The sequence below is a fragment of the Teleopsis dalmanni genome, chromosome 2 (genome assembly GCF_002237135.1).
Source record: "Teleopsis dalmanni isolate 2A chromosome 2, ASM223713v2, whole genome shotgun sequence".
Classification (NCBI taxonomy): Eukaryota; Metazoa; Arthropoda; class Insecta; order Diptera; family Diopsidae; genus Teleopsis; species Teleopsis dalmanni.
The window spans coordinates 17,278,340-17,292,303 of NC_051847.1; the positions used below are offsets into that span (position 1 = coordinate 17,278,340).

General features: G+C 27.7%; 2 protein-coding genes across 2 annotated transcripts in view; both read left to right on the top strand.

Annotated features, from left to right (window-relative positions):
- Positions 1 to 706, top strand: LOC119677572. The gene is made up of 3 exons (XM_038088977.1): positions 1 to 85; positions 151 to 306; positions 363 to 706. The coding sequence occupies exons 1-3, from the start codon at positions 5 to 7 to the stop codon at positions 699 to 701; spliced, it is 576 nt and encodes a 191-aa protein (XP_037944905.1). The 5' UTR covers positions 1 to 4; the 3' UTR covers positions 702 to 706.
- An 8,102-nt stretch (positions 707 to 8,808) lies between these two features.
- The window catches only part of LOC119674007 (putative GPI-anchored protein pfl2), a 6,533-nt gene continuing 1,377 nt past the window's right edge, over positions 8,809 to 13,964 (top strand). The window contains exons 1-3 of the mRNA XM_038085129.1: positions 8,809 to 8,838; positions 10,611 to 10,901; positions 11,193 to 13,941. Of these exons, the coding sequence (XP_037941057.1) occupies positions 8,809 to 8,838; positions 10,611 to 10,901; positions 11,193 to 13,941 (3,070 nt within the window). The remainder of the gene's footprint in view (positions 8,839 to 10,610; positions 10,902 to 11,192; positions 13,942 to 13,964) is intronic.

A 13,964-nucleotide genomic window follows, 5' to 3' on the forward strand; every position in this document is an offset into this window, starting at 1 on the left:
AATTATGATTTCTCGAATATTGTGCACAGCTTTTGTGTTATGCGCATGCATATCTACAACAATTTTATGTATAAATTTTAAAGAGGTTTGAAACATAGATTTTCTTTAATTATTTGTTTTAATAAACTAATTATTTTTTTGTTTAACTAGCAACAATGGTATTATGTTATTAGTACAGTTTTCTCAAACGTTTCAAATAATGATTATATTGATATTGATCTGAAAACTGCACACATATCTCGCAACGTATATGGAATATCAGGATTTATTGATGTGAAACGAGATATTCCCGATGATGCTATTACTGTAAGATATTTATATTTTATGTTTAAATAATTAATAATTGAATGACTTTTTGAAAGATCGAAATTCAGATGTCCCGGAGTGTGAGTGGTAGTAATAATTATGTAGTTCTGCCATTTAAATATAAAGAGAACATATTGTACTGTTGGCTTAACAATATGTATCGAGATATTTTAATGCCTTCATTTGGAAATTGTTCTAATGCCCTCCAGTTAGGAAATCGCGAATTCAAAGGACCTCTAGTGAAAAAAAAGTTTGAGTTTAATAAATGTCTCGTAAATGTGGACACTTTGCCGAAATATCTTATACCTGCTATTTACAAGATCGAATTTAAATCAAACGGTCTGGCTAAAATTTATGTACAGCTCATTGTACGAGTATATAATAAAGTCTTTTAAAAGGATGAAAAAAAAAATGTAAATTTGTATGTGTATATAAATTAATATTGAAAAATGTGTTGATATTGGGATACTAAAGGATAAGAATTAAATAACAATTTTCAGTAACATATATTGTATGTAGTAATAGGCAAACAACCGGATATACATCACCATTTTATTTATGATTTACAATCTTTATATTTTTATCGATTTTGTGAAACTAATGGCTTTCCATACCCTATTGTATATTTATTGCTAACAAAATGTTAATAAAAAATAGAGTAACTCATTCATTTAGTTGAAAAACTGTTTGCATTAACTAAGATTAAATATCTTATTATTGGATTTCGTAATTGGAGGTTAATATATAGAAAATTCATACTTGTTTTTGCAATTATATTAAAAAAGAAAAGCAAATTCATATCTAACGTTTTTACAAAAGTCTTGCTTTCAGCAATCTATGGTTCAATTTAGAGGGTATACATCCACGTAAGTTGAAAAAATACTGTTATAAATTGGTCACATCTTTAATATAATCTTCTGCAGTATTACGAAGTGTTATTGGCAGTCATTTTTAAGAACGTGGTTTTGTTGATATTAATAATTTGTAGTCTAACTGTTAAAAACTGTGTCATATCAACCATAACATTTAACACATTAAAAACCTTCTCAAACTCCACATACGTGAGGTACATACTTGTATTGAATTCTGAAATACTTGTATAGACATATTCTGAGCTGGAGAGTTTTAGGTAATTTTGAAATTTTTTTCGAGTAGGAATACGCGACTTTTTGATTTATCCTTTTTATATATGCACGCCATTAGTTTCCAAAATTCATTTTGATATCAATTATATATTTTCTTATAGATATCTGAATTAGATTAAGCTTCAAATGTGGTAGTTGAATGAACCAGAGCAATCTATTTTGGCGTTAAGAAATGTATCAACGTTTGCATAAATTCTAATGTCAATCAAGTTAGGAAACAACTTGCGCCATTCACTTATTCATTGCGGTTTTAAAATATTTTTCCCTAAAGATGAGTATTCGGCATAAATATAAGGAATTCTCCTGATGAAGGCAAAAGCGAATTTGCCGAAACACGTGTAGAGATACACAAAAAAACTTTCGAAATAAAAGTTAGTATATTTTAAAAAACAAAAATAACCGCATTTAAACATTTTCGAAGTAACGACTCAAAAATTAAAACAAAAATAAATAAATATTTCGCTATAAAATTTCATTCAAATCTGTTTAGTTCTAAAAGTCAACGAAGTTTTAAATAATTGAAAAATATGTATTATAAAAAATTAGTAAATTGTTATAAAATTTATCAATTGCTATCGAAAAGTCGTATATATTTCGTAAATGGAGTATTCAGTTAATATACATAAGCGTAAACAGAGAAAATCAATTAAACAATGGACATTTATGGTTTTCCATAAACTCAGTCATTAAATACATATAAATTCATAATTTATTTGTGTGGCAAATGTAATAAATCAGTTTAACAAAAAATAAAATCTTAAAATTTAAAATCTACAATTTATAATATTCTATTTACTTATTTTGTGGGACGTAATACGAAAAAATGTAACTAAAAAAAAATAACTTTGACTATAGTTAAGTACTTTTCGCACCAATTTAGTACATATATCTATTTTTGTATAGTATTTATGTCTTGAATTGTATAAAAGAATATCTATTTATAAACTATAGATTAGAATCACATAAATAAATATGTTCATTCCCCTGAAAAGTGAGTTTGTAATCAAGTAAAAGTTGTTCCACCCAAGCTGGCTATTGTAGACTCAAGTTAAAACTATTTTATTATAAATTAATTTTACAATAGTAAGAAATATAAAATTATACGTTAAAATTGTGTAAGTAAGCATGAATAAGTGCAGGTGTTTAAAATATTCATTTATTTTTAATGTACTCATATATACGAGTACAAAAGTGTTCATTCATGTGTTAGTTGTATTTTTTTCTATATAAAACGTGTAAGTATTCAAGGACATAATTGTTAAATAAATATTTAATTGAATTAAATATAAACAATAGATAAAATTCATGCTGAAAATATCTAAAGACAATAACAAACGCAAACTCAAAAACTTACAGATCTGCAATGCATATTGATGTGACTATATATTTTGCTTATAATATGGCAAAATGTTCATTGTTTTGACGCATCTTTAAAATTAAATATATATTTAAATTATGTATAAAATTATTATTTACGTAATAATCTATTAAATACAATATTATGATTCTTATGTAGACATATATGTAGACATCAAGAAGGCAAAACAAACGTTCGGTCGCTTAAATAAAGTCTGTAGATCATCTCAGCTATCGCGTCGGACTAAAATACGAATATTTAATTCCAACATAAAATCTTGCCTTCTATATGGAAGGCAGTCATTACGCAAAATTATTAAAGTATTTTGGCCAAATACAATTTCAAACGATCGTCTATGGTCTCTAACTCAGCAAACACCTATGAGAAACGAAATTAAAAACCGTAAATGGGAATGGATCGGCCACACTTTGTGTAGATCGACTGGTGACACCACAAGAATGGCGATTGAGTGAACCCGATGGGTAGCAGAAGAAGGGGCAGACCTGCTCACACCTGGAGAAGACAAACCGACACGGTAATGTCACACATGCGGAAAGGCTGGGGAGAGTTGAAGCTATTGGCCAACAATCGTACCGAGTGGAACTTATTTGTTGTGGCCTTATGTTCCTCCTAGGGCTTAAAGGATTAAATATATATATATATAGGTAGACATTAAAATTAGATATATAAAAAAGTCACAATTTTTCTTTACCTATTGCTACTATGAGAAAAATTTTTATAATTTTCTATAATTAGTCATTCTTACATTAATAATGAGGAAAAATTTAATAGAAAAGCATAATTATTTACTTATACATAACTATATAATTAAATTAATTAAATGCTGTTTTTGTCAGAAAGAAATAAAAAGTTTGCTACAGGGTGATCTTGGCAAAACTGTCCATAATAGATAAAATGTTGCTGTGTAAAAAATGTTTAAAGAAAATGAATGTATTAGGATATGTAATCATAATATAAAGATTATTGAATGGACTTAATATTGGCATATGTGTTAAGTTATGATTTAAGTTACCATTTAACATTAATGGCATATATTTTTTTTTATTTCTCGGTTTATATTAAACACTTAGCCTTCAAAATATTAAAATAATATCTAAATATGGAAATGAAAAATATTAAATTTAATTAATATGAGAACATTAAAAGAATAAATACTAAATGAATTCTATTGTAATCTAATAGCAACAATTTAATCAAAAAATATGCATTAATTTACTTAATTGACAAATACTGAATGTTGAAGTGATTGAGAAGTAAAGTTAGTATTTTTATTGATAGAAAATGTAAGTTGTGTTATCATACTACAGCAAATACTTTAGAGACAATTTAACTATTGCAATACAGATTAATGCGGTTGGTAGTGACAAAAACATGTATTGTTTACATATGTGTATATTGTTTATATATCAATGGATCGGGAAATAAAAGCAAAATTTCATTTATGCACATTCATGAAATTTGCGATGTTGTAATATGCTTAATACATAAACACATAAGAAAATATATAGTCACTGTTGAAGTGAAAGCTGTAAATAGTATTTAAACTAACTGCTTGTCATGGGGCATTATTACCACTGCTGTGTGAACATTTTAATGACTTGTGTGCTTGACATGACATACCTAATCACACGTCCATGTTATGAACAGGAATGGATTAACGTATTTTCAACTTATTTTACTATAAATGCAGTTATAACAATAAACAAATATATTTAGTTATTGATTATGTGTGAAAAATAATTACTTTTTTTATTGACTATTGACATAATAATTTAGAAATACCTGTAGTTAAGATCTTATGGTAAGATCACAAAATTAACAAAGAACTTGTAATTACCTAAAAGTTTTCATTTTATGTTATTGGTGAAGTATATTTGAAAAATATTTTATTCATAAAATTGCACATAAAATTCAAATGATATAGCTTTTTGCAATGTACATAATGGTTAGTAAATTTTCTATGATAATTACAAAAAGATCATGTTGTACATCAAATTGATAAATTAAAAACAGTGCACGTGACCGGTAAAAACGACTGATTGGTCATTTGATTAAAATACAACTTCATTATTATTTTAAGTATTGTTTCTTTTAATTATTTTCAGATATTTCAACACTCTTCAATAGTTATCGAATTAGCCAGTTCTGTATTTAAAATATAAGTTTCGGCCATAAAAATAAATAATATTTAAAGCAAAATACTATAAATTCTTCTTCATCTTTATTTAGATTCAAAAATTGTGAATACGACTAAAGAAAGCAACATATGTTAATTTGTAAATCAAATTTTATCTCAGTCAGACTAGATGCAAATTTATTTTATCTGCTTACTTGAGTTGGTATATATTTACAACTAGTCTGTTGAATTTATTTAAGTTCGTTATTTTTTTTTTGGTTTCAGAATATATTCTAAAGTTTTCATTTCTGCCAATGAAACTGTTTAAATTTGCTTTTTTATATCAGAGACTGTTACATTACTCAATTTTTTTTTTACTTTATAAATATTTGGTATATCACTCTTCTTCTGTTATAAATAACGCATTTTTTTGCAACAAATACTTTTACTATCTCTTAAAATCGTAAAACGACCTTTAGTGCATTGTTGCATAACTATAGGCTTGATGGGTGATTACAAGATTCTATATTGAATTTTTCTATTGCCGATGGTATTTTTTTAAGAGAAGCGTCATATATACATGTATTAGATTACGGTCAGATTCTTAGTATTCTAACATCCTAGATTCTTATTGAACGAATATTGTAGTTTGATATGATGGATTATATTATTGTTTTATAAATCCAGATCGAAAAATCACTGTAACCAAAATTGTGAAAAAAATAAAATTTGAGTTTTTGAAAGATCTATACTAAAAAGGACCATTTTAAAATTTATGGCGTATGCCAGAACACTTAACTACGAACATGATAGTAACAAAATTTAAAAATCACATAACTACTATTGGGTTTAGTAGTTATTATTATATACATTTAAATAGTTTATGTTATAAGTCATTTTGTCAGTTAAATTAAAAAGTTTTTCGCGTAATTAAAATCGCAAATCAGAGAAAAGAAAAATCTACGTTCATAAAACATATAGCAAACAATATGTTGATTATTAAATACTTTGATTTTTTTGGAACAGACAAAAAAAGTAACCCAATATTTATTTTATAAATGCTATATACTTTAGCATTATTATTTTTATTATACTATTTACCTCGGGTTGTTTTTCTTCTATTTGCATTTCCTTAAGTACAGTTGAAAAAAATTTTATATAAATAACAATGTTTAAAAATTTTCTCAGACCTACACAAAATAACTTCACATTTGGTCAAGGTTAAAAAACCATAATAACACAAATAATATCATATTTAAACAAATATGCAGATAAAGTAACTAAAAGATAACTAAGATTTAAAATTTTTTTTTCACTTTAAAATTTTTGTGTGCTGAAAATTTGAAATCTAAAAACTGAAGTGTAAAAAATTTGAAATTCAACTGTAGAGATGAAATTAAAATATAATATTAAAAAGTTCAATGGCACTTGCACTCCCACTGAGGAGTTAACCAAGCGAAGATGACAATGAACCACAGAAGTAGCTGCATCATGGCAGTGATATTTCTATTGCCATTACATTTTGTTGTGATATATTTTTAAATTATTGCAAATTAGCTTCTACAATATGAAAAAAATATGAAAACATAACGCAATTATTTAGTTTTTTCTAATACAGTACTATATCAGAAATTAAAATAAAAATCAAAACTTTATCATAAATTTTTTTATTAATTCTTATATATATTTATTTATACGAGGGCGGTTTGATAAGTCAGTGACTTTTTGAATAAAACAAATTTTTTTCGGCAAATAAACATTTTATTTTTCTGCATAATCACCTTTTAGCTCGAAACATTTAGTCCAGCGTTTTTCTAATTTTCTTATTCACTCCAAATAATAGGTTTTCTCAAAGCTCTTAAAATACGCATTTGTTTCGGTAATGATTTCTTCATTCGACTCAAATATCTTACCGCCCAGCCATTTCTATAGGTTTCGAAATAGAAAATAGTCGCAGGGGGCTAAATCTGGAGAGTATGCTAGATGGGGTAGCAGTTCGTGGATTTTGGCCAATAATGCTTAATCACTACACGAAATTTTTTCCATTTGGAGTAACTGCGCGGGAAATTCAAAAAGTCACTGACTTATCAAACCGCCCTCGTATTTATATTATAAATAATATTTATTGAATAACTACTCACATTGCTTTCATATATTAATCACTTATTTACTTTATTTTTATTGCTATTGTTATTGTTCCGGTATTAGCAGTTATGTTATATGCTGATGTAAAAACATAGGTAAATATTTATGACACTATAAGAGGTAAAGAAAATCATTGTAGCATTTGTTATTATAGTTTTATTATATGTATTCATGGGTGACTTTACCAAAAATTAAGTTCGTTAGAAAATGATATATTACTTTTAATATTATTTTCTATAAAATAACACACTTCATTTATTAAATAAATTTATATAACAATTTATAATTGTTTTTAAGAAGTTTTATTTTGTTGATGAACGTATCTTCTTTTAAGTGAGATATATTTATTCCATCGCTACTGTTACCTTTCCATATTTTTTGTAAAACAATTTGTTTTCATTCTCCAAATAGGCAATCATGTCTTCCTTTGAGGCAAATTGATTTCCCTGGAAAATATTTAACCATAATTTTTATCGACTTGTAACATGTTGTCTCAAAATTTCGTGTACAATTGTTTACAGACGACTACTTTCTGATATCTTTAAATCAGTTGGTATTCACGCAACTTTAGTTTATCATCTTTAAAAATTACTTTGCGGAATGATTCATATTTTAAACGACCTCGTTGAATTCAGCATACCAGTCAGTAATAGTTGATATCTCCGGTGCAGAGTTACCATAACACTTATCAAACCGCTATTTAGCCTCATCTTGCTGATGAAGTATTACTATTTTTTCCCTTAAAAAAATAAATATAACTTTTTTTAGTTATAAGGGATGCATAAATGCATAATTTTATGCGTTTACCTACACGGTTATATCCACGCATTTAGTGAAATATTTGTGTAAATTTATCAATCTACTTTATAATAGCACTATTTATATTAGCAATAATTATGACAGCACAAAATACAATGTTCAGCAGCGCAATTTTTTTTTTTCAATATCGATGCAATTTTAAATATTTATGCAAACTTTTTTGATCAGCTGTGTCGTTATCAATAAATTTTAAAATAAAATACCTAAATTATTTGCGTGTGTTGGTATGCAATTCTGTATTAACAACAAATAAATTTATACGATATAAATTTATTCGGTCAAATTTTCGTGTAAATTGATCAAGTTTGTGTAAACTTTTTTCATACAAATTTTGATACTTCATTTTCGAAGTAGATAAACTTATACATATATAAGGTTTATAAGGCATTAATCAATTTCGAAGAGCACCCCTTTTGTTTCAAAATTTCAAAACTGCGGTCACCAAAGCCACTATACCATATGAATAAATAATCAGAATGTCGTGAATCTTTGATGCTACGCTCCAAAGTTTATTTGGGTTTGTTAAAAATGTTGACATATTTACATAGAATATTTATAGTAAAAGAAATTTTTACAACCTTGTTTTATAAATATACCTTAAAAACTCTATGAACTTATCGGTAACTTAAGTCTTGATCAAAACAAATAAAAGGAAATAGTAGGTATTTGAAAAAAATTTTTTTAAAAATCTTCGGAACTACACAAGAAACACAAGAAAATGAAGAGTTGAGAGAATATTAAGGATTGTTTAGCCATTCAAATATATTAACAACTTTAAAAACAAACAAATTAAAATGTTTGTTTTACCAAAAACAGGGACTAAGAGCCAGGATTAACCAATATGCAAAGGAGTTAGCAATTGGCAGTTAAAGAAGGCCATGTCATGACGCATAAATGGAATGGCAACAGTAGGCAAACATCAGTACAGGGTTATTTCGCAAATATAAATTAAATAACTTTGAAAATTCATGAAATTTTTTTAATTAAATCATACATGAACTAATAATTTATGCATAATAATTATAATTATTATATAATTATAATTATAATTATGCATAATAATTTGCCAAACAAATATACCAAATATATATATATATATTATATATATCTTATATATATATATTATATATACAAAATCCTATATACAAAATATATAATAATAAATAACTATAAATAACAAAGTAAAGTTTATTATTTATATAACAGAATATAATAGATATATTAATATGAATTTATTTTTTTTTTCAGGTACGTTGACCACTCGATTGGTTTATTTCTTTAATTTGGTAAAATATGCAATAAAGTATTTTTTATGTTTTTATTAAACTATTTGTTTATTTTCTCGTTTTAATTATAAATCATTTTGACAACATTTTAAGTTGTTTTGATGAAAAATTTTTTATACTATAAATGTTAAAATAAAAAATTTAAGATTAGTTTATATATTATGATTGAAAACATTTTCGGGCAATAATATTGTCATAACAAATGAATAAGATGAAAATGTGGACGCTATATAGTAGCATTTATGCATCAAAATGCATATATTCGTAAAGATGCTTAGATTAAACGAAAATATGGACACACTCTGTGGATAGGCGTAAGTTGGTAGGTGCAGGGCAGGTTACCTATTTCCCTAGTCTTACTTCATGGTAAACCTAATAGTATATAACTGAGTAAGGTTTATTTAACTTATACTTTTACTTTTCTTGCATTCGAACTCAATATATTTTAAAAAATTACTGAAAGGAATACCCGTAATATTTAGATTTTTTTCCATATCATTAATAATATCTTACATTAACAATTACATAATTGTATAATACATTTTAATTTAATTTAATTTAATTATATATAATTATGTATATAATCACATTAATCTTTTAAATATAATACTTAAACTAACTATTACATTACAATTTGTTGCATTTTAAACTGTCGTAGCAAAAAGGGGGTCATAGAGTTGAGGTGCCTTCATATAAATTTATACATATATATATTATAATTGGGTGCAATAATAACAAAAAAAAAAGTTTAAGATTGTTTGCATCCTTGTCAATGTACTTGGATAATTTTTTTCTAGTCTACACCTATTTTTAAGTAAATTTCGATTCATCAAAGCCTATATTTTTAATATTGTTAAAAACGCAGTTATTTCTGTTCAAAATAGTGTTAGAGATATTGATAGATAGATTAGCTTTTGCCGAAAATTGTAGAAGATGTACCTCATTTCTTATATTTGAATTTGAATATGCATTTTTTTTTCGGTTTTAATATTATCGAAATTAGTTTTGTCGTAAACTGTAGAATTATTTTCAAATTTCGTATACTTATGTTGTCTTTTTATTTCGGCTTTATCCATGTCCGTGCAATACAAAGTTTTCCTGTATAACAAAGTTTTCGTAGAGTTTATTTAAATTTAAATAAATTAAAATTTTGTTTCTGATATATTAAAACTTCAAACTGTTTAATGACATTTTTTACTGTTATTTTATACCTGCATTCAGGCGAAAGAATTAACTTGTTTTATTTAAAGGACTCTCAAATTGTTTTAAGTACAACTATGAAAAATTATTCAATACATATATATATTTTACTAATATCTCTCTGCAACTTAAGTATAAACGTTTCTTTAACAAATGGATTATTTGACTCTTACATATCTTATATTGAAAAACTAGAATTAATTATCCCTTATAAGTTACGTGAACCATTTAGTGCATTGAATGTACTTATTGAAAATTGGGGAATTTCATCTCTTTATTGGGACTCACAAGATAATCAACAAACTAATAAACGGACAACTACCAGTGATGTGACTGAAAGTTTTAATCACAGTAAACCCACTATTGTACAAGACAAAAGACATCGAATGCGTAGGAGAACAACGAGCAGCACTTCCAATACAGAACTACACACAAAAGATAAACAACGAACTCCAATAAATAATAACGATATGGGAGAAAATTTTAATAACGGTAACAAAACTATTGTAAAACAAAAAAAGCGTAGGAAAACAAAAAGACCCAAGAGCAGCACTTCCCATACAGAACTATACACAAAAGTTAATCAACGAACTTCGATAAATAACGATATGAGAGAAAATTTTAGTAAAAGTAACAAAACTATTGTAAAACAAAAAAAGCGTAAGAAAACAAAAAGACCCAAGAGCAGCACTTCCCATACAGAACTATACACAAAAAATAATCAACGAACTCTGATAAATAACGATATGAAAGAAAATTTTAGTAAAAGTAACAAAACTATTGTAAAACAAAAAAAGCGTAAGAAAACAAAAAGACCCACTTTCAACACAACACTATACGAATTGGTATTCATAAGCACATACGCTACAAATATAGAAACCCCAACATCCCAAACGACGGCTTCAATAATATTAACGACAGTTACAACAGAAACATTAAAAGGGTTGTCGATTGAATATATCTCTAAGTCACTTCACTTAATAAAGTCAACACAAGTTAAAAAAATCAAGCCAATTCTTAATAAAACCTTATCAGCAATAACTACGGCGGAGACAATACCACCATCAGATATTTCATTATATTCGCCAAAATTTTCACACACATCGAAGAGTACTTTCGAAACTTCAATTTCAAATAAAACATTCTTAGCAGAAACATCAATGGAGTCGTCTATGAAATTTGTTTTTGAACCCCTTACTTCAACGGCGGTAATTAAAGTTGAAGAAACTTTACGACCCTTAAACGTTACGTCGTCACCAATGGTTTCGGCATTGACAACATCTACATTTGTTTCTCAATTATATTCCCCAATGTCTTCACTTACATCGCAAAGCACATTCGGGTCTCAGATTTCACTGAGTTCGGTTACAACAGTATCCATATTGGGATCGTCGACTGAACATACCTCTAGATCAATAAGTTTAATGACATCATCTCAAGATGAAGAAACTGAGACTTCTGTTAATATAACATTGTCAGCGATAATCTCGAAGAGGACTATATCACCTACTAATTTTTTATTATATTCGCCAATAATTTCATATACATCTGGAACATTGCTTGGGTCTTCAGTTGCAAATATAATGAGGTTACCAGAAACATCAATGAAGTACTCATCGGAATTTATTTCAGAACCTTTTATTTCAACAGCGTTAATTGAAGGTGAAGAAACTGGACGTCCTCTAAATATCACATCGCCATCATTGGCAACGTCTACATTTGTTTCTTTATTATATTCACCAATGTTTTCATTTACATCAGAAACCACTTTCGGTTCTCAAGATTCACTAACAACTGTTACAACAGAATCTACATTGGAGTCTTCTACTGAATTTATTTCTAAATCAATAAGTTTAATGACGTCAACTCGAGTTGAAGAAACTGAGACTTCTGTTAATGAAACATTGTCAGCGATATTTCCGACGACGACTCTATCACCTATTGATACTTCATTATATTCGCCAATATTTTCATATACATATGGAACATCGTTTGGGTCTTCAGTTTCAAATATAACGAGGTTACTAGAAACATCAATGGAGTTCTCAACGGAATTTATTTCAGAACATTTTATTTCAACAGTGTTAACTGAAGGTGAAGAAACTGAACTTCCTCTAAATATCACATTGTCATCAATGATTTTGGCAGCGACACCATCTACATTTGTTTCTCAATTTTATTCACCAATGTCTTCACTTACATCGGAAACCACTTTCGGTTCTCTGGATTCATTAGCAACTGTTACAACAGAACCCATATCAAAGTCTTCGACTGAATCTATTTCTAAATCAATAAGTTTAATGACGTCAACTCAAATTGAAGAAACTGAGCATTCTGTTAATAAAACATTGTCAGCGATAATTTCGACGAGGACTATATCACCTACTAATACTTCATTATATTCGCCAATAATTTCATATACATCCGGAACATCGCTTGGGTCTTCAGTTTCAAATATAACGGGGTTACCAGAAACATCAATGGAGTACTCAACGGAATTTATTTCAGAACCTTTCATTTCACAAGCGTTAAGTAAAGGTGAAGAAAGTAAGCGTCCTCTAAATATAACATCGTCATCAATGAGATCGGCATTGACAACGTGTACATTTGTTTCTCTATTATATTCACCAACGGTTTCATTCACATCAGAAACCACTTTCAGTTCTCAAGTTTCACTAACAACTGGTACAACAGAATCCGTATTGGAGTCTTCGACTGAATTTACCTCTAGATCAATAAGTTTAATGACGTCAACTCAAGTTGAAGAAACTGAGACTTCTGTTAATGAAACATTGTCAGCGATATTTTCGACGAAGACTATATCACCTATTGATACTTCATTATATTCGCCAATATTTTCATATACATATGGAACATCGTTTGGGTCCTTAGTTGCAAATATAACGGGGTTACCAGAAACATCAATGGAGTACTCAACGGAATTTATTTCAGAACCTTTTATTTCAACCGCGTTAACTGAAGGTGAAGAAACTGAACTTCCTCTAAATATCACATCGTCATCAATGATTTTGGCAGTGAGACCATCTACATTTGTTTCTCAATTATATTCACCAATGTCTTCACTTACATCGGAAACCACTTTCGGTTCTCTGGTTTCATTATCAACTGTTACAACAGAACCCATATCAAAGTCTTCGACTGAATCTATTTCTAAATCAATAAGTTTAATGACGTCAACTCAAGTTGAAGAAACTGAGACTTCTGTTAATAAAACATTGTCAGCGATATTTTCGACAAAGACTATATTATCTACGGATACATTGATATATTCGCCAATAATTTCGTATATATTAAAAACCTCTTTTGGATCTTCAGTTTCAAATATAACGGCGTTACCAGAAACATTAATTAAGTCGTCAACGGAATTTTCTGAAGCCCTTATTACAACAGCGTTAACTGAAGTTGAAGAAACTAAACGACCTCTAAATATTACAACGTCATCAATGATTTCGGCAATGACAACATCTACATTTGTTTCTCAATTATATTCACCAATGTCTTCATTTACATCGCAAACCACTTTCGGTTCTCAGGAGTTGCTAACAACT